The following is a 24989-nucleotide window of genomic DNA, read 5'->3' as shown; positions in this document are numbered from 1 at the left end:
ATTACCTTCCATAAACAGTTTTCCAAAATTTTAAAGGTAAGAGTTCACTTGATATAGAAACGCATGACTTTGGAGACTGAAATCTCCTAACTTTTTTTTTTTTCCTACCCTAAAAATGAATGCTAAGACTTCTTAGACACCACAGGGCATTTTGCATAGCCAGGCTATGATCTCACTCAAAAGCATTTCATCTAATCAGTAGTTCAAAGAGATTGATACACGCAGTGATATGCACTATCAGCTCTCCTAAGAACATCAAACACAAATACCAGAACTTTTCAGACATCAGCTCTAGCACAAACAGGTTTCATACCTGCATTCTGCTTTTCCATTTTAACTGACTAGTAGATCAAGCTCAAATCAAACAGCCTTGCAATAGGTCATTTAGTGTGAAAAAAGTCTTAGTGCAACACAATCTTTCAAGGAATGATTGTGTAGGTTTTGTTTGTTTGGTTGGTTTTTAGGAAAATGTACTTTGTTTATTAAGAGAGAACTTACAGCCCAATTTTCATCACAAGTAGGTTGATAATCAAGTTCCTGCACAGCTGAAATATCTGCAGACATCTCTCAGAGGGCAAACCTTGCAAAGCCAAGGGACTGCAGTTACCTACAGACTGCACTCGTATTAAACCTCATATTAAACATCAGAAAGCTGCATCTATTCTTAATTTCTGTTTGATGCTAGATAATTAAAATTATTTGAATGAAGTTTTTTTGAGAAACATAAAGCAATTTAGTAATTTAAACATATTGGGGGAAAAAAAGAGCTTGAGGAATAAAAGACTAAGAGCTTGCACTGGCTTGTTCAGTAGCTCTCTGCTGTTTCCAATATTTCTCTCTCTAGGGCTTTTTCCATGAATGCAGAATGCCTGCATTTCAAACACATGCCTTACACCGTGCACTGAGTTCCTCTCCATTATTTGAAAGATGCCACCCTAAAACGTAGTTAGTATTCTAGATGTTCAGACTTAAATTTTCACAGAAACTCTACATTAATCATCGCCTAGGTAACACACTACCAGAACGCTCAACCCACTCACACTTTGCATTTAGAGGGGCTTCTCCACGAGCTGAAATCTCTTTCTGTAGTAAAACAGAAAGTAAGAGACGTGCAGATCCTCGTAGCAACAGGAGCCCTCCCTTCTCTGCGAGCTATACTAGCAGCTATTAGAAGCTGTATATAAACATTGTATTTTATTGCATTTGAAGCTTTGAAATTTTCCATACAGAAAATCTGGCAGCTTTTAGGGTTAAAATACCTTCATTTCTACCAAGTGCCACCTCCCTCCAAAGGCACACCACAATAGCCAGCTAACAAGTCTACATCCTGGTGTAGTTTGTGACYAGTGTGACCAGCACTGTCGTATCAGCAAAAGCCCGTATTCTAGATGCAGCTAGTGCTATTCCCTATTTTGCCTGGGGACGCTGAAAGATATTGTTYTACTGAATAAGCTGTTCTTCTGCAAGTGTCTTTCTGCTAATACACGTGGCATTTTTGCAAAASAGTGCTTTGGCCAGTAGAGTACCCAGGTGTCTATCCTATGCCAGCAAAGCAAGCCATATGCAGATTTAACCTAGGGAAGGTCAGTGCTGAGACAAAAAAGAGGTAACTACTGTCAGTTCAGAGCCAACAGTAAAGTGATGTGCACCCGGAGGAGGATACCCTGAAGAACTCACCAGGATCAGACCATCTGCACTGCTTTAATGACAATTATATTTCTTCCAAGTGTGAGGGCATTTTACCAGCCCCAGATTTCCCTTTTGCAATCCTTTTCCTGCTGYGTATGCCAGAAACAAATTAGAAGAGTTCTCAGTATCTTTTCTTCCAAATCATGATGGACCAAGCCATAGAATATATTTCAAACTGTTTTTGACATAGACCTTGATTCATTTGCAACCTCCTCAGCGCAGCATAACCCAGACCCCTCTGGCCAGTGGGACTGTGCACCTGGGAAAAACTGAACACGCCTGTGGAAAGGATCTAAATCTGCACCAGGAGGAGTGATAGCAGGAGATTTGCCACAGTACAGGACAGACCCAATAGAGTTAAGCCTGTCTTTTAGAGCAGAGGGTAATGGGTTGAAAATTTGAACTTAATAAACTGGACCTTATTGAATTACAATATATTTGTGTGTGTGTATGTGTGTGTGTGTGCATGCGCATGTGTATATACATAAAGATACACACTTTGGGGGAGGAAGAAAAATKATTTCCATTAGAAAAAATACAGTTTTCACGTATACCTCACTAGAATATTTTATGTTTGGTTTTAACAAGCTAATACTGAGCAAAAAATAATAATTTTAAAAATCACTTCACTTTTAAAATGGTGGTGGAGGAGAGAGACAGAAAATATGTTACATGTAATAGCAGAAATCCCAGTAAAAGTCACTGAATAACTACAGAAACAAGTAAGAATGTATGTGATTGTACTATAATTCCAACAGCTACAGTCAAACTAAAATCTGTATTAAAATTCCCCACATATTTTGTTGTTCTACAGACACTTTTTCCTGTATTTTAAAATATTTCTTTCCTCTCCGAACTGTTGGATTACACACAGTAACAATAAAAGATCAATCACAAAAATGAACCCAAGAGAAACTACACAAAGAATATAGTTAAGCATGTAAAGTCAARTACAAAGCATTTCTCTGCTACCTCCTCCAAGGTACTCATCTTAGGTTACTGATGAGAGTACATTCCACCCTCGAGATCTGTTTCAGAACTGAGTTAGTTGCTCTTTAAATATCCATATCACATGATTAGCAAGTACAACATCATCAAGATAAGATGGATTTTACATTTCTTGACCTTTTTTCCTACTAATTTTAGGCAGACTATTTAATGCTAAAATCACACACTATTTAGTGCTAAAATCACACACCATGTAATAGAATAAATCCAGTTATGACTGTGCGAGTAAGACTGCCGTATAGCTGGAGACATTCACAAGCATGAAAGCAGTCTAATAGCAGAAGATTAGATGATATCTATATTCACACTGGATGACTTTATTCATTAACAATATGCTATTCTGGAAAAATATGTTCAAGAAGCACTTGCATATCTGCTGTAAGAAGAATTTTACAGTGCAAGGATTTAATTTTTAGTTACCCAAGTTACATACAATTGCCAAAAGCTAGCATTTACTGGTCTGAAGGCATTTTGTTTTCTGTGATATATTCAGTAAAAAGAATTACAGACAAACTCATCTCTTCACTGAATCAGTCCTGGCTTGCAAAAACTGCAGTTGCCAGTAACGTTTTATTTAGGAAGTTGCTTTCATTCTGTGCAGTATGTAGACCGAGCAACACATCCTTTATAAGCCATTTGCAATGGCACCCCTGACTTCTTTCAAGGACCATGTTCTGATCCCAAGTAATAAATTCCTTAGCTAGGACAGGCTGACAATTGTTATCTACTACTCTCTAGTTTTGTTTTAAAAATAACCTGTTTAGCACAGAGAGCATCTTCTGTGCTGGATTTGTAGAGCACTTGGAATATAGGCCCTAATATCGGTTGTTTCACTATAATTTCCTACCACAAAGTATCACTCGCCTTTCACTGTAGCACACCAAGCCTGGGCTGCTAGAGCTGGCATCAAACTACTGCCTCAGGTGCTCTACTTGGATACATCGCAGTAGATTAAAACCTTAATCCCAAATTCTTTGAACACTCAAACTTCTCATTAACTTCAGTCCGTGACAAGTGTGTATAGGAAGTGAAAGCTCTGAGCTTCTGATTCCCAGATCAGAAGCTCACCGAGCTACTTGGGTTTAATCTGCTGTGACATAGTTTTCTCACATCAGTGAAACTAACCCTGCCACAAAAAAGGATTCAGTGCAGAATCTATAAGAGATGGGTATTTCTCCACATCGTCCGAGAGTATTTAGTTATATCACCATGTTAGCAATGTGTCACAAATAAAAAGTAAGTTTCTAACTGTTCTCTCAAGATCCTCCTACAGAGACATTTCAGTGTATTTTTAAGGACCATCTTTCTTTTTTATTTCAGGCTCATTTAAAACACGGAGCAGTGACATTCCCTCAGACAGGGAAGAAGCTGTGGCTCAGAAAGCACACTCTGCCAGAAAATAGTAACACAGCAAAAACAGAAGCAGATCAGAGCCAGGCTCTAAACCCGTCATTAAGCAGCTCTGAGTGCATGCTAGGTAAAATGGGAGATGTAGTTTTCTTACCCAATGAATTTCCTGTGAAGCATCAAACCTCTCTTAGTGCGGTCAATTAAATCATAAATACGGTGAAAGGAAAACAAACATTAAAATTGTTTTAAAAATTATGACTCACATTAAAAAAAATAAGTCTGACTTGAAGCAAATGTTAGTCATACATAATATTATTGCTTTTTTTTGGTTGTTTGTTTTAAGAATTACAACTATCAAATACTTTTTTCCATGCTGGTGACAACTCCATTAAAACTTTCTATGCTCCACCAAATCTGTAGCTTTAATTCAGTAATTTATACAGCATGACAAAGCCACAAACCAAAAATCACAGTGTCTGTAATTACATCTCTAACTTCGAAACTGCAAGGGTGGGAAGCTTGGAATTGATAAAATATGATATTTGAAAACACCAACAGAGGAGTATATATACATATATATGCATTACATATATATATATATAAACACACACACATATATGCATTTATACAAACATTTATAATTATAATTATTACATTTTTACTGAATAACTGCCCAAATCTTTATTCTTCATCTGCCTGCAGGGTAAGTCAAAATCACATAAACTTAGTGAAAAGATCTCAAAATATTTCATAAGATTCTATTTATTCAAAGCTATGTCATAACCTATGTGAATCAAGAATTAACATGTCAGTGCCCATACAACTTCAATATTACTGCAGCTTTAAGTGACWGAGCTCCAGCTAAAATACTTCTTTTCAAGTGAGCAGACACTATTTGAATGGCCTAAATAAACCAGCATATTACAGTTCTACTACAGAAAGATCTCTAAGAATAGATCCTGGGGTTTGTGGCTGTTTCCTTCTGCCTTCCGGCTTTGCAAAACTGTACTAGGCTGCTTCAATACTCACAGCTTAGTCAAGCAGGACTTCAGATTGTGCAACTTGTCCCATGCAAGTGGAGTCACACTGGAGTCACATCAGGTTCTCCATGATAAGGACCTCCACACATATAATTGTCCTGGTAGTACGTCTTTATGTCCTTCAGTTGCACTTCTACAACCTCCAGCACCTTCAACTCAAGGGTGATGGAGTGGAATTTGGTAAACAGCTCTTTTTATGACATCAAGAAACAAACACATTTTCTAGCTCACACTCCTGGGTTGTAGCATCCTTAAYGCTAACAGAAGTCAAATTTGTCCTGCCACCTACGTGAAACCAATTCTACTYCAAACAGACACCAAAAAGCAGACATGGTGAGTTATTGGAGAAGTTTTCAACTGCACAGTTAGCTAATATTTAGGGTGAAGTATCATATTTATTGGTGTAGTGCTGACCTGAAAGCAAATGCATCATAAAACTTAAACTTGAAGCAAGGAGATKGGGGAAACCTAGTAAGTTGTGAGTGAATCACAGGGAACAAGAGTCAATCAATATGAGGTAAGAAATATTAAATCACATCATGAGAAAAAAAGGGGGGGGGAAAAAGTAAATATACAATTGGAAGGGAAACATGGGGAGAAAGTATGTAATTTACAACAAACAAAGAATTTAGCAACCAGAGGAAAGCAGTAACTTAATATTTTGTTGTCTTCTGTGAGATCTCTGGACATCTCTGCACCAAAATGCTGTAATGTCACAAACATGATGCACTGCTCACCTCTGAAATCAATCTGTGCTTTAGCTGCACACACATTAAGCAAACACCCAAGCTCCCACCTATAATACTAGATTCTTATTTTCTTTTTTATTCTGTTGTTCGTTAATGAGAAATAAGTTCCTGTTTATCAAGGAACAAAGGCCCAAGGAATGGAAATGCTCATTCGTATCTACTGAAACTGCTGATTATGCTTGTTAAGACTAAATAACCTAAACCGAAACATCAAGCAAGCAGAATAATGACTACAGAAAAGAAGGTTGCTCTTTCACTGAAATACCATGGAACCTGTTCCACATTGCTGTGATGTAAATAATAGGGCAGCAGAGGAGGTGCTTTAACTTAAGCTTTTTCTTTCAGAATTTTATGTAAAAATAATCTAATTACTTGCATTTCATATTCTCCTATTTCCTAAGGAAGGGCACTCAAAATGAATTGCTAATATTAACCACTTAAATCTATATATAGACATCTAAATCATGGAGTTTTGTTTTCTGAAATGCAATCTCACTGACTCCTTTTTAGGCCAAACTTGTGTTAGTTTAATCTTGGCCAAAAATGAAAGAAYCATTTTGTAGTCTCAGAGTTTGCAGGCCTATCACCCTATAACATTATCATCTACACAGTGCTTCTCTCAGAACGATCAACCAACSAAAGAAAGAAACAGAATTGCAGGAAAACCCTTACGCATCATCTTCCTTTAAACACGTACAGACCAGAAAGCAGCTACAGCAGGACACAAACACATGGAAACCCTACAGAGGAATCTATATCCCCTCTGTAGTGCCCAGCAACTTTCCTAAATAGGCTAGAGAGAGGCCAGAAGTGTAGCCAATGGATCAGAGATGCAAATTAGGCTGTACTGCTCACTGAAGGAAGAATTTACCAATTGCTGCTCACTCCAACCTATTTAGACATCCACAGATCTTGTGTCTGGGTAAAAGAATTTTATCTTCCATCAACTCTAATACACAGCCAAAAAAAGGCACAAAAAATATGTAATATTCTTAGAAATTGGTAAACAGTTTTTTTAACATTTTGGGGGATTTTTTCTTTCCAAAAAGAACTCTACAGCCTTTGTTGACATTAGCCAAAAGAATGGAGGTGGGGGAGAGAAGAGGACACCAATTTGAGGTTGTTTTATCTGCAAGAGGTCTTTTTATCTGCAAGAGTCCAAGACAATGAGTTAATATCATGGCTTCAAAATTGCTTCATATTTTCAGATACGACATGAACAGAGTTCCTTTTTCCTGTCCTTATTGGGCACACAGAAATCTCCTAACTGCAAGGCCATTCCTGCATTCATAACACTACAGAGCAAACTGAGTATCGTCCTCAACCTACTGTTCACCAACACATGCGAAGACAGTTAGAAAGCCACATACAATATGTGTGAACTTCTGGCTAGTTTTACCATGTCTTAAAAGTATGTAGATAATATTTTTCTGTACTTTTATTTACAGAAGCCAAAAGCAAATAACAAAGCAAACACCAGCACTAATGCACAGGTTCCTACAGAGGCAAGCAAAGGAGGATTTAAAATTAGTGATAGGAAAATATACACGCTGCGTGCAAATCGCTCAACACAAGTTATCCGCTCATCCACTAGATCAAATCTTTATTACTGTAGTACGTGCTCCTTTGAGACTTCCCAAATCTATGATCAGCAGCAAGTTTTTTGATCCTACATGAACATGCATCATCAGTAAACCAGAGAAGTTGTGTAAAAGTTATCATTCAGCAACGGCCATTTTGGCCTGGGCATCCATATGTGAAACAACAGATTACTTGAAGAAATTGTTCTTCTTCTGTTCGCCACTATCTTATTAATTAAAAACATTATGTGTCTATTTTACAGACCAGTGTTTTGAAGCTGACACAGCTCACAACTGGCTGTATGAAAACACTTGGAAGTGTGTAAAACATTTGTTTTACACAGTTCTGAAACATCAGATTATAAAAGGATTAGTAGTTTAACAAGCTTAATTGGTGTCATGATTTCAGAGCACCTGTGTAAATAGACAGCAAGAGAGTAAATAAAGATAGTTTTCTTAAAAATTCTATGTAAGAAAATGTAGTAAAAAATAACTACTGTTTTATGTAGAATTACACTACAAGTCAGACAGGTAGGTCAATGAAAGAGAACTACTTTAGCTTACCAAAATGCAAATTTTACTTTAAAGACTTCATATATGCCATTCTAAATGACAAAAACTGAAGGAATTGCAGACTGCCTTTACTTTTTTAGTATCTTTCCTACTCCTACTTCTTCAGCTTGGACAGAGAAACTAGATGGACCCACTTCCTATTTGTTCTAATTAATTAAGCAATGTATTTTTTTAATTTTAAATGTTATTGAATTCTTTCTGTTCACAAAAGTTCTGCTGTGGATTCAAAAAATTTAAAATAGCAGCCCAACCACTGAGTATGCCTCATTACACAAACTCACATAAAACTAGACGATCATCCACAAACAGAACTGTATGTTGTTTGCARAAGTACTTTTTTTTTACCCACACACACACACAAAACCTGTATTTAAGAAAATGAAGATTTCATCTGGAGCACTGCATTTATGATATGGAAACAGGATGTTTCTGACATAAGATGTTTTGATGATGACCTGACATCTGAACTGCTGTGACTCTAAAAATTGACCACTGTAAGCCTCATTGGTGATTAAATATAAAAACATACAAAAATAGAGGAAAAAAAATGAAACCTTGGTGTCTAGAAACTGAGAAATTCTCAGAGACACAAAATGGCTAAAACAGAAAAGCAGAGCAGCACCCTCTTAAGAAATAAATGATTAATTTCTCACTCATAAGTGCAAGTATTCAGGGAAAATAACATGCAGAAAATCCTATGTAGTCAAAGAAATTATATTTTTATTAAAGAAAAAAAAATCTGATTCTAAATTGCCTGGAGATTGCTATTAAACATGAGATCATGCAAATGCTACTAAGGACAAATTTAATGTGCTAAATAAATCAAGATCATTCACTCTCTTCAGATATAGCTAGATAAATTATCATACTATCATCAACATTTATGGCTGCATTTTAAYCAAACTACCTATCAGTGCTAACAAAGAGAACATTTTTTTTTTTATTTTCATTTAAAAACATCTACCCCTGACTCTGGTATACTTAAAAATTAAGAAGAGGACTRTCCAGGCCTGTTTCTGACTGTTTATCTCTGGTTATGGTATTTATAAAAGTAAAATCGCTGTAAATATTATCCCCTAAATAGCTGTCAAATAGGAACTGCAGCTTAACTTCTACGTATCRTCTTTATTTGAAAGCCACAGAAGACTCTCTTCTATGCCAGCATTAAATACATAAGCAATTGAACAATTACAAAGTCTCAGACACAGCTTTTCTGCCAAGAGCACAAATTACTGTCATTTTACTCTAAAACGTTTACCTTAAAAGCCAAACAAATAGAACAGCACAGATCTCATTTTTACTCTCATATGCAATAAGGATTCCTAATGCTGATTATGCTTTTGACTCCAAGAATATTTTTTCTAGCTGTGTTGAGCTGGCAGTTCCCCAGTATCTTCAACAGCATATAGTAAATTTTGGTCCAATTCAGCAACATATTCAAGGACACACCATTTCATGGGGAGGAATCTCTAGCTCTGTCTCTCTGAAGCACAGAAGTCATAGCCCCAGTGGACTATTCTAAACAAATATGAAACCAGGTTATGATGTGCTTTAAAATCACCGTCCTCCTGCTGTGGCTGGAAAAGCTCACCGAGCAAAATGCCCCAGTGAGCCCCCAGGAACCGCAGCCRCCTTCCCACCCAGCACAGCTCCGCAGGGCATCTCCTCCTTGCTGTCCCTGCCACCACTGGCCTGCCCAGACAATTTTAAGCACAGGCACTACACAARCTGGAGCAAGTTCCTACATAAAAGCACTTTCCTAAAGCAGAATTTTACACATGTTCAKAGTGGATAGAAAGCTGGTCCCTCACTGGTTGCACGCCTCTGTGTATCTCCTTTACACGGCTATAATTAAGATAGGGAAGTTTAAAAAAGATAATGTGAAAGTGCACGTGAAAGACATCAGAAATAAGTACTAATTGTAAAGCATGGAAAGCCACGTACATTGGCTCCAGATAAAAGTCTTTTCAACTTCTTTGAAAAAATTRCAAACGATACGTCTGATTACCACTTTGAAACATTACAGATGGCAGCAATATTACTTTTTTTGAACACTAATCTTTTTTTTGGCAGAAAGGTAAATCAACAGTTGTGAATAGAAATATCCAAAACAAATGTTCAAAAATCATAATATTAACATTTCGGAATCTGAGAGAATCTCATTTAAAATGGCTTCTGCAATAGCTTTAGCATGTTTAAAAAGATAAATCAAATCTGATCATCTTAAAAAAAAATATATATATATATAACCTGTCAGTATTCTGTCTTTTTATAGTAAACTTCAGCTCCTTTGTGTCATTTTAACCCAGACATAGGAATGCTGAGAACTGTAGCTAAAATAAAACTGTAAAAATATATTTAATTGATTTTTATTGTTCAAGCTGTAAAATGACTGCATTATACAGAAAACATGGCGATGTTCTGAAATTCCAGTTCAAATAATATAAAATCCCTAGAAATGCTTTAGCAATGTCCTTTTAAGGTAGACAAAAAATGGCACTGTATCTTTAAGTTCTCTCTACAGCACAAATAATATATATGTATTTTTTTTAATTCTGTGCTTTCCCTACATCCCCTCAAAGTAAAATACATCTTGGATTTAGCAGAAGACTGGTAACTCAGAAGAAGTTACCTGCCTACAGACCACAGCAGTGACAGAAACAATCAGATTACCAGTTCTTCAGAATGAGATGATCCTCTGAGAAGAACATACAAAAATCAAGACTACTGGAAAGGAGTCAGGTGTGCAGAGGTTAAAACACAAAGTTTTCCAGGCTACAATATTCTTTAAACAGTTATCTTGGAATACCATAGAATCATGGAATGGTAAGGTTGGAAGGGACCTCTGGAGATCATCTAGCCCAACTGTCAGCGCAGCCTATATGGGGATTGAACCCGCAACCTTGGCATTAGCAGCACTATGCTCTAATCAACTGAGCTAATATATAAACACTACCTCTACACTAAAATTCATATGCTTTTTGTCCCTCAGAAGCCACRTCCTCAATCAGCCCCTTCTTTATAAGCTATGATGTGAAAGGACTAGGCCGTGTAGAATGATACCTAACATTTAAGTTTTCAGAAGTCCTATAAAATACTACAACTAGCCAATGAGTGTAACTTTCTTCTGCCATTAATTTTCCCGTCTGCGTACAAATGTTCCTATAAACCTACTTGGACCGTTGTGACATTAATGAAGGCGAAACTGCCAAATTTAACATGAGCAGGCAAAGAGCATTCAATAAACTTCTACTGGAGTTCATCTTAATCATCCACATATGAAAAAGTACAGACAAKGTTATTTCCCCTCCCCCATGTGATTTTTTGTTGGAGTTTGGTTCACAGTTGATTTTGACTTTGGCAGGAGAGGCAGCACGACAGGTGGACTTGGCCAGACTGTGGTCCCCTCCATGGCCTGAGGGTGCAAGRGGCAAGGCCAGGGCAGCAGGGAGTCATGCCGTGCGCAGGCTCTTTACAGAGGTGTTTTCCTTGGGATACATCTACCAGCCCTGTGGCCGATTGCTTGTTTGCCTYTCATGCTGCATTTATCCCCAGTATTTCACCTGGTTCGCAGAAGGCAAAACTACAGAGTCCCATCAGCAGTTTGCTGCAGACAAAAAAAAAAAAAAAAATCAAATAATCCAGAGCTCTGGCCTCAGAGGCCAGCTCTCTATCTCACAGACTATCGTGCTACAAATTCCTGGAATGGGCTGAAAATGATCCAAGGTCTTCTTTACTGTGATAAAATTAATGTAAAGTTAAATAGGAGAAGTCTTGAGAATATCCTAACCTCTCCTGCTTTGAAATATTAAGTTATTCACTTRGGGACAGAAAACTTTTTGTTAAGAAGACTTGGCAACACAGGGTTATAATTTCAGTAAGATCCCTGATACATTACTACAAYTGAAACATAAAATACTATGCCCTTTCCTCAAATAATCCAGAACTTCAAAATGATGTATATCTCTGTCCTTAATTTAAACTGAGGAGCCTTATATACAATTTGTTGAAAAAGAATCCTCTTAACTTCATCTTGGTTTGGTTTGGGGGATTCCTTTTATCTTCATAATATTTTATGATGACACAGAAGGGTGAAATGTATTTAAAGATTGGTGCTTCAGAGAAGAGTCCTTTTAGTTGCATTCTTGTTCCTACTATAGAGTTTTAATCCTGAATTGTAAATATTTAGCTTGGTAAGCAAAAGGTAATTCTTCTTTTGACACAAAATATGTATTTTTAAAGAGTATTTAAAAACTCATTTTTTTCCAGTATGAAAGTATTCAAAAGTTGAAGACCCTCTATTGCCTCTCTAAGAGATGTCTCAGCTGTGCCAGAGAGAACAGGAAACATTAGACCAAGGATTCAAATTAGCTGTCAAGAAACACCGACATCAATCTGAATTAATAGCGTAATTTGAAATGTATTCTGGGTCCACCCTTGGCAATAACAACACAGTTTTACTCACGTTGTAACAATATTTAAAATAGCTTTGCAACTTTGTTTCTTCACCCAACTAGACAACAGAAAATCAGATTAAGTGAAAAACTTCACACGATTTTAAGCAAGAGAAACTGTCTAAACTTCTGACATTTTTCATCTTCATATTTTTAATCCAAAAGATTTGTACAGCATATTTTTTTTAAATAACTTACAGCATCAAAAGGAAAATAAATGCATAGCTTCAAAACCTTAGAATATAACCTCCCCTTGTTGCAGAAGAGTTCAAAGTCATAAAGTGCTGTAGATATGAACACACATCAGACAAATAATYTAGTAACTAACTTATTTTTCTGTTTTATTTAACAATATTCCAAGCTTAGAACATTAAATAAAAATCTCACAGACAATGGGTAGGACTAACAATGGCTTTGTTCTTTTTTCTTTTTTTAAAAGAATGCTGAGACATATCAATTGAACCAACTACAGTTTTATTTTGGATACCAAAAAGTAAAAAGAAGCTAGAAGGAAAAGAATAGTGCACTGCCCTGGTCTCAGTAAAACTGCTTAAGGGGCAAGCCATAAGCTGAACTGTGTACTTCTAGCCCTAAGAAGATGCAGATGGAAACAGGACTTGGATGCTGTCAATACAGGTGAGCTGAATTCAGATTGGGAGATCGACACTCTGCTGAATCTGGTATTCTCTACCTCGATTTCAATTTTAAGTTACACTAGTGTAAGAGAAGATCCGTATGTCTTGTCCTAGCACTTGTGCAGCTCCTTGAAGGCCAACATCAGCAGTAGCAGGCAGCGGTGGTGAAAACAGACACAACTGACACCAGCTGGCRTTCAATGGACATACAAAACAAAAAGGGGTGTAACAGGAAGTCACGTAGCATAAAAAGGCACCTGCTATGTCTTGCTCTCTCCCCTTGCTTGACTGTGCTACCCTCACAGACAGCCTACGCTTCCCTCTGTTTTTCAGGCCCGGCCTCTGTTCTGCATCGTGGGTAATCACAGACACCTCTTCAGTGCGCACACAGAGTAGTAACATTCAAAATGACGCACTATGCAGGTACTTTATACAAATGCAAATGAATTTTCAGAGCGCTAGACAATGAAAATTTAAGCTTACTGACAGCCAAATCTGTGTCACATCAGCTGTTAAAATTCATTTTTCCTGGGCTTAAACTTGCCAGGTAGTTCACTACTATTTACTTCATTGCTCCTTTATTTTAAAATTCATCCTTCTCTCCCCCCTCTCCTTCCCACATGCACTGTCAAAAGAAAATAAAGAGGCTTCAAACTTGTAATAACTATTAAAGCAAAGTACAAACAAGTAGTTTGGTAATATATTAAATTCCATTATAATTCTTATTTTTGAAGGTTCCTTCTGGCTAAGCCCTTTCTATAACCAAACATCTGAGGAGAACAGATGATAATAAACTTTAAATTTTCTCTCATAAAATAATAATGACCAGTCTCCAATAGATCTCTCTCCGAAAGAGTTGTGCTTAACATAATCATAGATACTTAATGTGAATCTGCAGAATCACTCTTAGGCTTCCATGCTGCCAGCCATTACCAGGACACCTAAGACTTGGTGTTTAACAAAAAAATAACTGAGACTGCCATAGGAGAGTAAATTTAAGTCAGTTCTTTGCAACAAGGCATAGAATTTCAAAAGTTTTCTCATTTACATTTTTGTAGGCCTTTATAAACAGGAAATGCTGGCATTTAATTCAAGGAGAACTACCCTCTCCAAACAGCCCAAGTTAGGAGATTTTTGAGGGGAGTAGACACAAATAACAAATATTAAATCACAATAAAACCTTGACCATAACTGGACAATGTGAGAAGTCCCTCTCCATACCTCATATAAAAATGCTGGCTGTTATCCCACTCTGTGCCAAGCGTGAACTATAATCTTGTTCACAACCTGCCGTACTTCGTAAGAGGTTTGTTTTATTTTATTTTATTTTTTCTAAGTTCTCGAAACAGCTTAAAACATTTAAGCATACAGAAACAAAGGGAGCAATTACAGTACGTAACAGCTAATTGGAAACAGTACTCTAACATTTGACTGGATCAGACTAAAGTCCACTCTACAAACTGAATCCAAAGAGAGACAGGAGAAAAGAAGTTTAAGTGCTAATATAATAAGAAACAAATTTAAAGAGTCACTAAATACATGTAGGGAAATAGAGGGGCTCCCTCATTTAAATATATTTACATAATATTAAAGCTATTTATCTTACTTTTCTTGCTAACAAAATTTCCTAGCTACCCTGGGCAAAGTCCCCATTTAAATTAAAAGGTAAATACTTTATAAAATATACACATTAATAGAGCCTTGGCTCTTACAAGTTTTCCAAGCCTTCTTTCTATTCTTCCATTCTTAAGGGGCCTGATTTCTTTGCTGCCTTCCACCTCATGGAATTATCTGTAACACTTGTACAAACTGAATGTAACACAGCACTGCCTTGATCCAGTGTACTTCATAATCACTTTGTAAAAGCATAAGAGACTACGACCAGGGCTTGCCTACACAAAAAAAGGCTTTGCCACTTAGTTGGTAGTTAAATGGTAAAATCTGACTGATGTGGATGCAGTAATACCAGTTTTAAAATGTTCATACCATTTACACCATGCTGGAAAGAAAATAAATTATCTCAGTATAAGTGCATCCACATTACAGCATATGCCAGCATAACAGTATCAGTTAAAATGATAATATGTCACTCCCCTAATTTACAGTTACACCAGTTGATTTTTTCTAGTGTAGACCAGGCCTAAGATATGAGGTAGTGAAAAAGAAAATTAGGTTCAATATCTTTTTATCTATTCTATAGCATTGATACACTCTAAAAATCTTTGCTGCTCTGATCTATGGATTTTAAAAATAATGTCTTAAAGTCCAAAATTTAAAGCTAACATCCTAAGCCACACAGGATTTAAATGTGAAGGCATGAATATTAAAAACTCCCTTACTTAGGGTCTTAATCCAGGAAAATATTTTTATTATAGAAAGCACATAAGCACGTGTTTATGTCCCATTGAAGTAAGTGGAAATGAAGCACATGGATAAGTGCTTTCTGAAATCTGGGCCACAGTCAGAAATCACGGTCTTTGTAGAATTTATTTCCTCATTCATTTCAGTGCTGTTTAATCACAAGTCATTCATGTTTTAAGACAGTGGGAAAAACATAGACAATGGAAGCTAAATCAAGTTTGTTACAACTGTTCAATATTTACAGCATCCATAGCATCAAACAGAAGTATTTTTGGTAACTTAAGACAAATATCTTTTTTTTTTTGTTATTAAATGTACCGCGATAGTCCTGCTAAACAAACCCACTGTCACGGATGTTAAAGAAATTGTTGTTTACATTTACTGAGTCATTTAAATTAAATATCTGTTCCTGTTCCAAACCCCACTCCCCTTCATCTTCATCTTCTGGTTCTGCCTCAGACCCATTCCGAGTGTTTTCATACAAAAAGATCTGCTCATCCACATGAGCTGGGGCTAACCGGTTTCTCTTAGCACTTACAACATTAGCAGAAGAACCAAAAAGGCGTTCGGGAAAGACCCTTGTGGCCAGAATACACCAGTATTTCTGAAGAACCTTTGGTAAAACCGGAAACAGTGCTAATCTATCAGACCACCACTTTAGTGGATCTTCATTCAAACCAAGAACCTTTTGTGACTTAAAGTTACTCAATTCCTCAACAATCTGAGCATGCCATTCCTCCTGGTCTTCTACACCTCCTGTCTGACAAAAGATCTCTGCAAGCATGTTGTTGATTACACTAGTAGGAGGAGGAGTTGAGGAGATTATTATTTTTTTCACAGGGGGCTCTTCTGAAACTGCAAAGAACTTTTCTTCAGTTCTAAAGGTGTTTTCTTTTACTTTCTCCAAAAGGCTTTTTGCTTCTTCCACTACTCTGTTTTCAACCTGCTGTCGCTCAAATGCTGAAAGAAAAGGTAGTTTTTTGTACCGAGGATCCAGGAAAGTTGCAACATTGAGAAACATGTCTATTTCAGGGGTGTGCTGGTAGGTGGTGGACAGCTCTTTCGCTATTACCTCCTTTGCCATGCTGATCTCTTTCAAATCATTCTCTTTGATGTTCAAGGTAGTGTTGAGAAGCATGTGGAGAAGCGGCTTCACCATACTTATCGTTGGATACTTGGAGGCAGACAGCATCTCTGCAACCTGCTTGAAAGGTTGCAACAGCTCCACCAGGCCTTCGATTGTATTCCACTCACTGGCTTCCAGCATGAGGTGGTGGTTATTGCTGTCCTCCACAAGAACCGCTGCAATGACAAACTGCTGCTCCTTAAGACGCTGCAACATAGCAAGCGTGCTTCCCCACCAGGAAACACGATCGCTTACAAGCATACAGTGGAGAATATTTTGCTGCTTCTGCTTCTCRCTCAGCATATACATTGCTACTGTAGACTGCTGAAAATACTCCACCAGTTTTCGGCACCTGGCAAGAAGGCTGCACAGTTTGGGGAGCTGAAAAGCTTGTTGTATTCCTGCATTAAAAGTGTGCCCCAAACAAGGCATCTGCACTGGAATATCTAGGAGAGAGCAAGCTTTCACAATGTCTTTACCATAATCTGTTGTAGCACCAAAGACTTTTGTATTGATACCCCATTCAATGAAGGTTTCATAAAGAACTCGTGTAATAGTCTCTGCAGTATTATCCTCTGGTACTTCAAACGTTTTTAAACACCGTGAGTTAACAGCCAGGCAGTTAGAAGAACTACTGCTGAGAAAATGAACCGCGACTGTTACATACGACCTGTTCTGGTTTTCACTCCTCCACATGTCTGTGGATATGCCACACCACAGAACTTCAGTGAGCTCTTTTAATACAATTTCTCTAATAGCATTGTATTTTTCAGGAATAGCTTTTGTACAGAAATATTTCCGGCTTGGAAGTTCATATCTGGGATCAGCTGTTCTCAAGAGGGCCTTGAATGTGGGTTCATCAACAATAGAGGCAGGATACATGCCCTCACAGATTAAGCTGATGACCGCAGTTGTCAGTTCTTGATGCTTTTTGTTTTCATAATTCTGGTAAGTCTTCATAATGAGATTATCTTGAACAACTTGCTGTGATGATTCTGGCTTGATTTTTGAAAAGGCTGTAGCAAAGGCTTCCCTCATCTGCTCAGTGTTACTTTTCACAAACTCGCAGAATTCATCAGGGTGATTTTTCTCAAGGTGGTATGAAAGGTTGGAAGTGTTTCCCGAATAGGCGATCTGTGCCATGCAAATACGGCAGTAGATTTTCTTCCACTGTAATATGCATCCTTCTGCATTGGTATCAAACCCAAAGTACTTCCATACTTTACTCTTTGCTCTCGGATGAGCCACTAACTTTAGGTCTGATGGGGAACCTTCTAAACTTTTATTCTCCATTGCTTCTTGGCCACCGTTCCACCTTTAGATCCTTCACTCATTAATGAGTACCTGATAAAGGCAGTAAGATAAAGATACAATGAGAAAGCACAAGTCTGACCACACTTAACTATGTGAAAACAGTGTTTCTGTGAATATAGCAAGAAACCTACCTTACTAATTACATTTGCAAATTTAAAGATGAGATTTGCAGGAAGTGTGACCTACAAGAAGCCCATTAGAATGTCAAAAATCAAAATGATTTTTAATATACCACATTCTGCTGTGAAACTGAGCTGGAAGATATGAGAACATCTTGTTTCTAGAATTACGTAATTCTTGGTAGAGAAAGTGTAACAATCACCACGGAGCTGATACGTTATTGTCACACAAACCAGAATTTACTACAGGATTTCCCTCTTCCTTAAGTTACAGTTAGGGCTAGATCTACACCCTCCTGCCTAAGAGTTACTGAACTCCACTATTAACATTTATTTAAAATGAAATCTGATACTGAAGGAGCAAAGGTTTTATTGTCTGTTTATTTTGAAAGTTTGTTAGTTTGACGTAACTGTGCTAGTTTTTTTTTTTTTTTTTTTTTTTTNNAAAAAAACATTGTCATAAAAATCATGGCATTAATCCTGTTCCTATGAAATTTAAAGATGTTTTCTGATTGAAAGAAAAGGAAATAGAATTTGAACCTACATGCAGAGGAACAATATGCATTTGAAACTTTTCCTGTCCTTCTCTTTCAGAAATCAAAGCAACCTCCTGAGCTACTGGTTCACAGTCTTGGTTCCTGGAATAACAGTGCATTACAATTACAGGAAAAGGCATATGGGTAACCTCTAGTAAATATTATTAAGCTATCAGTTGGAAAATAAATTTACTGTTTTTCCAAAAGACTAAAGAAGTGGGGGTAGGCAGGATGATATTATAGAGAAGAGTGCAGTGATAAGGCAAAACTTGGCAATCTGTAACTAAACATCTGTACAGGAAAGTATTTCTTGTGCAAGTAGTTCAAATGCAAGTGGTATCTAAGGCCTACAGTATCTCTGCCTATGGTGCATGCAACCACGTGCCAGAGTTTATTTCTCTGTACCGAAACGTCAAGCAGTAGAACAATACAACTGCACGCTGACACTTCTCATTTTTTTTCCACGACATCAGTCTAACCATACCGAGCACAATGTGCCCTTCTTGAGCGGCTTGGCCAGAATCAGGAATGAGAAGGAAGCCCTCAGCTAAACATTGATGTGACCTTCTACATACACCTCCAGAGGAAGAGCAGAACAGAAACTGAAAGAGCATTCGTGCAGCCAGTCTAAGAGTAATGGGATTGCTCCCTGCTTTGCTCATCAGGGGTCATATGTGTTAGAAAACCCTGGGCTAAACATTGGCAGACAGGAGGAGGAAGAAAGCTCCTCGCTTCTTCAAACTTGCTGCACGGGAATATCCCACAGAAATTTATGTGTGCAAGTTTTTTCCAGAGGGTTTTCTGCTGTTGAGGAGCACTGAGGGGTGGGGTGGGGGAGTGGGGAGGAGGTTTTCCCTCTGGACTAACACAGAAAGTTTGCAAAATTTTGTGAGTTTCTTGAATGGGAGGAAAAAAAGAACAGACAGATTTACCAAGATTAAATACATTTATTTAAATAAAGTTATTGGTTTAAAAATCTGAGTGAGATATGTAGGGTAAATATTTTATTAGACTTGTTTTTAGTATTTATATGTAAAGATTTACTTCTGGGTGCAGATCTTTTTTGGRGGAGAAAAAAAAAACATTCTGAGGAATAGTATGTCCTCAACTGTGATCCATTCAGTGCTTTTTAGTTGTCAGTATAAAATACTGATTCAATATGGTAATACTGCTTAAGTCAAAAATGCCTCTGTTGACAGCTCCATGGTATGTGCTCTCATAATAACTCAAGATTTTGAAAGAGAAAGTGATATAATACAGAGTAGTATAAGCAACACTGCTATAGCATCCAATTGTGTATTGACAAGATGCATCATATCAGTATTTATTATTATTGCTTCTAGATTCCTCCATTTTAATCCATGCCACAGTGTCTCAAAGAAGTACAGCGGCTCCTGACATTTCACTAAATTTTATAGTTTCCTTTGCAATTACATGGCAGTACCTAAAAGCAAGGAGGAAAGCACTTAAAAAAAAGTGACGTGTCTTTAATATTTAAAATTAATAAGACACTCCTTGGATCAAAATAGTTCAATGATCAGTTTCAGAGCAAGGGAGTATTTCAGACTCATCCTACCCTTTCTTCTCACATATATTACAGTTTTACCATTATTTTTAGATAAATCTGGCAGTTAACAACAGTGCCACACAGTAGCATTGCCATAGTTCAGGATATGTCAGTATAAGTTAGCCTTTATTTCAATGTTGTAAACCACACTTCAACTGTTACAGTAGCCCTAATATAAACTACTAAGCACCCCTACCTCTCCTCAAATGTCATACAGTGTAACTGGCACAAAAGAAAAAGAAAAAGAAAAAGAAAAAGAAAAAGAAAAAGAAAAAGAAAAAGAAAAAGAAAAAGAAAAAGAAAAANAAGAAAAAGAAAAAGAAAAAGAAAAAGAAAAAGAAAAAGAAAAAGAAAAAGAAAAAGAAAAAGAAAAAGAAAAAGAAAAAGAAAAAGAAAAAGAAGAAAAAGTTTGCACAATTTTCTCTAGGAAGGGTAAATTTTTCTTCTTTTAATGAAACAATTAAAATGTCTACAGCCTAGGCCTGGCAAAAAACAGAGCACCATCAGCTGTGAACAAAACATCAGCCTCTAGCAGAATGAAATCTATAGGGAATTAAGCACTTCATGGCCTTTGGGAAGTGCTGCAGCTTGTTATATGGGTAGCTGACAAAAGCACTCTTTTAGTCTTTTTACAACTTTCCACTGTAAAAAACTAGTGCCACTTTTCTCTGCTGAAAACCTTCCAGCAGACAGAAGCCTTCAGCTACAAAAGTGCCTTTCCTTTCTCTCTCAAATTTCCACCCATATTTAAATGGAGTGCAAATTCTGAAAAGTTGCTACTTTTTTCATCTCGTTCATACAGCTGGCCAAAACCACCACCAAATAAATACCAGGGCTGAGGCTTTTTAAAAGCTGAATTGACAATACCCCTGCAGGAATTCTTCTTTGCTGGCCTTGTAGTTGACATCAGCAATTGCAGGAGGAGAAGACAGTGGAGGCRGAAAAGACCAGGTTTCTGGTCCCTAGAAGCACATGGCCTCTCACCTCTGCCCACTCTCCTGGCTGCTTCTGGCAAAGGATGGGTGCTCTCCTTCCCAGCAAGGAGGGCCAGGGCCAGGTCAGGCTGCTTCCTACTATGCTCTCAGGCACAGCCTTACTCTGTACACTTCCCAGCTCACACTCACTCTYGTAACATAAAAACATGTTTCTCCAGTATACGTCAAAGGTTTAAACCCCAATGACAACACGCATTGCAGAGGACAGCAAACAGAATTTGACTTCCCCACTAACAAAGAAAATACTATTTTGTATACAACTAGTATACTAATACTACTAGTTTTCAGAAACTGTACTAGAGTAACTTAGATTGTGAAACCAAGCATGTGAATGTTAGGAAATGTCAGATGTACAGCCATCGTGCAACCTTAGTTCTGCCCCCTTGTGTATATACCATATGACACAGACTCTAATTACACGGTATCAGTATCATTTTCACAGAACCCTTGCCTCATTCTGCAGAGACAACAATAAAACTGGTATTTCCTAACTTTTGAAACTACCTAAATAACTCTCTTTTGTGTGTGCGCAGGAGAAAAGTAGTAATTATCAGACGCAATTTAATTTTTGCCTAACATCAATYTTTCCTACTTGATCATTCCTTTAGCTACCACTGGAACAAGATGTTTTATAATGTGGAGTCCTTACTACTTTAAGCAGGAAGTGCTAAATCTATTATTATGCTTTAGTCATATAAAATAAAAGCCCTCAATATATGAATTAAAGAGGTACATGTTCTCAAATTAATACTTCATGATCCTTTATAAAGAAATTTTGTACAAATTAAAATATTGATTAATTAGTTAGAAATTGGGTCAAATTAAAAATATACATTTAACAAAAGACTTTTAAGATTATGGCTCGGTTTAAGCTCTTCTAAACTTCAGTCACCCTACTACCCTGTTCAAAACCATTTTTCTTTACATCATATGTCCAAGTATAACTACTAAGACATCAAAATTACAAAACGTGCAGCAGTCAGTCTTTCTGTAATGTATTTCAATAAAACAAAGTATACAGTAGAAGATAAATACAAGAGAAAAAACCCTAAATTAATTCATTGAAAATTTTTAAAATACTAGAAATATTATTACTACACGGAACATTTTTGCCATCAATAAGTTGATTTCCAATAATGAGATTTCCAGTGTATATATTCTGATATCATAATAAATATTTATTAATCTTTTATGAATTCACTGATTAAGTTTTTGTTTTTCAAAAGCTGACATATCAGGATGCTTACAGATGCAGGGCTTTTTTTCCCATATTAATTAAGACTAAACATTATAAAAAAATTAAGCTGTAACATCTAATGAAATTATTAATCACTTAGCCCACAGAACAGTAATGCATCTTACAATATATATCTGTAATTTCACTGTTAATACAATTAGTACTTGAAAAAATGTTTAACATACGTAGCCTCCTCCCTTTTACTACTGCACAGTGATTTTACTTAACGATATAATCACCGATTGCAGCCCCTTTATCTTCCTGGTTTAAAATTGCGTCTCCCTGTTTTTCAGGATTAGAATTTCTGACAAACTTCCCACCTTTCCTACTCTGCAATACTGTAGGGTTGCACCTTCATGTTGAATAATTTTGTCTTTTCAGTTCATAGCTCAAAACAATTATTAAGTTTTTGCACTGAATCTAGACTTCAGAGTTCAAACTGTCCTGCTTCCCAGATATACTATCTTTAATCGCATCTATAAAAACTAGATGAACCTTAGCAGGATGTGACAACATAGCATTAAAGCACATGTGCCAAGAGCATACAACGTTGACCAAGTTTTGGGAATGAGAAAGAACTAATTTGGTTTACTTTTGAACATCCTGAACATCATTCCGGCACATGTGAAAAAGTAAGCTTTTCTTGGAAAATTAATAGCGCAATTCAGGACAGAAGGGCTRCATTCACACTCGACCTCTGCATTGCCTTTATCCATCAGCACACAGTTCAAGTATGAGATGTGTCCCTATTTTAAAACTTCCACAACGGAGCTGCACCAGTGCTGCATTATGCCTGGGAACTCTGACAGTCTAGCTGAGACCAAGGAGACTGGATTGGAGGCATGGATCAGTTCACCACCCAGTCCCACTTCTCCCTTTCAGGTTCTCTCTCATGGATGATATTATGACAGTTATTATCGCAATAAAACATGCATATTCGTCAGAGGATATCCATTCAGAAAGATATACAAAAATCTTTATGTGTTTCAAAGTTTTCTAGATTACTGTCTTGAAAAGTAACCTGGTATTTTTTTACAATAAGTTTATTGATCCAAGTTTTAATTAAGCATATTCTAATCGACACTTTCACTTTTTGAAATACTTTTTGTCACATTACAGTTGTTATTTTGAAGTTATTATATGAAAACTAGGCTAATCTACATAAAAAATGTTCTTACTGACAAGCTGACTTGCTTTTTTTAAGCAACAGCTAGACAAATCTAGTTAAAGTAAGGCAGYAGGTAACTGCCAAGAGGCAGTTGCRCACAAACAACTATCCCARGAGAAAGCTCCTTGTCCTTGGAACCAGCTTGAGTTAGAACTGAAAGAAAACTTTCGAGATCTGTCAAACCTATGTTCATCTTACTCAGTCCAGTTGACATTTCCCAGGTTATGTGTTCATTGTCCTAATCTGACATTTCTAAATTCAGTATTTTTTTTAAATAGTACTTAAGAACGTAATATAACAAAATACTTGGGTCACACTGCTGTCATGCTMTTTCTCTTTAATTCTAAAAAGATTTGGAAAACATAACACACCCTAGGCACAATACCCAGTTTTGCTCTGCCAAGAAAAACTAATGCTAGAAAAATGCTCAGATGACTTAAAACTGTACGCACATCTGCCTTTTTTGTTGTTAAGATTCTTTTGTTTGTTTCTGCTTTTTACAMATATTCTTCATTACATTTTGACAATGAGAAAGTAGAAACCAAATCTGCTGCAGAATTATCAGGAATGAATAAAACTAGATGAACCACTACCGAATGGAGCGACATTTGATGAAATGTGCAGATACGCATTTATCACGTAATTTATTTGTTCTCTCGGCTCCTCAGTGCTTCAGCYACTCTCTAAAACAATTATTTCTGCAACCTAAGTTATACACAGATACCTCGTCTACCCACTGAAACACTATGCTCTCAAAATTTTTACTGTTGCTCTTTTAAAACCACCAACAGTTCCACAAAGGCTCACTTGCAGCTAGGCAGAGAACGTCAGAAGCACCAACTTGTATGCAGTTTTGCACCGAGTCCTGATGATACTGTACATGTCCACATGGACTTGTAGTTTACTGTTAAGTTTACGAAATCAGAAACGTTTTAAAAGCTTAAGAGAATGACATCAGGAAAGAGGAAACTTACATTTTTGTTTTCTGAGAAACTCAAAGTTTCCTTCATAAAAGTTACATGGGAAAAACTGAGTCATTATCAAATCAGCTGTTGATGAAAATCAGAAAAAAGTGAAAACGTTAACTTCTCACATAAACAACTAATCTGAAGTCCCTTRGAGTAAATATAAGCGTCATTAACTTGCCAGCGTAGGCACCAGCAACCAGTGACAGGAGCGCTACAGCTCGGCTGGTGAGAGCACACACGCTGCTCCCCAGGGCCGCCCGGGCCGGGCCGGGCCGCAGCACCCTGCGGGGCCGGCGGCGCCCCGGCGCCGGCAGCCCGCCCGCCCCGAGCACCTACCTGAGCCCGGGAACACCGCCTCGCTCGGCGTCTCCGAGCCAGGATCCGCGGCGCAGCGGCCAGGGAAAGTGGAAAAGACGGGAGCACGGAAGGAAAGCGCAGAGGAAGGGCACCCGCCCCCGCGGAGCCCCTCGCCGCCTCCCGAGGCCGCAGTCAGGCCGGCCGTGAGGCAGGGCCGTACCGG

The 24989-nt window shown here is 37.4% G+C and overlaps 2 protein-coding genes across 2 annotated transcripts in view; both read right to left on the bottom strand.

The window, feature by feature from the left end:
* The window catches only part of DHRSX (dehydrogenase/reductase X-linked), a gene marked incomplete at its 5' end in the record, with an annotated part of 174787 nt that extends 149798 nt beyond the window's left edge, over positions 1-24989 (bottom strand). Inside the window, one exon of the mRNA XM_085321598.1 lies at positions 24806-24989. Within this exon, the coding sequence (XP_085177724.1) occupies positions 24806-24989 (184 nt within the window). The remainder of the gene's footprint in view (positions 1-24805) is intronic.
* Positions 15547-24855, bottom strand: ZBED1 (zinc finger BED-type containing 1). Its single transcript, XM_085321454.1, has 2 exons — positions 24806-24855; positions 15547-17909 (listed from the first exon to the last, which is right to left on the bottom strand). The coding sequence occupies exon 2, from the start codon at positions 17856-17858 to the stop codon at positions 15771-15773; it is 2088 nt and encodes a 695-aa protein (XP_085177580.1). The 5' UTR covers positions 17859-17909; positions 24806-24855; the 3' UTR covers positions 15547-15770.

This window comes from Rhea americana, unplaced genomic scaffold (assembly GCF_003343005.1).
Source record: "Rhea americana isolate MKP2758 unplaced genomic scaffold, rheAme1 scaffold_7, whole genome shotgun sequence".
In the NCBI taxonomy this organism is placed as follows: domain Eukaryota; kingdom Metazoa; phylum Chordata; class Aves; order Rheiformes; family Rheidae; genus Rhea; species Rhea americana.
This window is presented reverse-complemented; position numbering and strand designations above follow the sequence as displayed.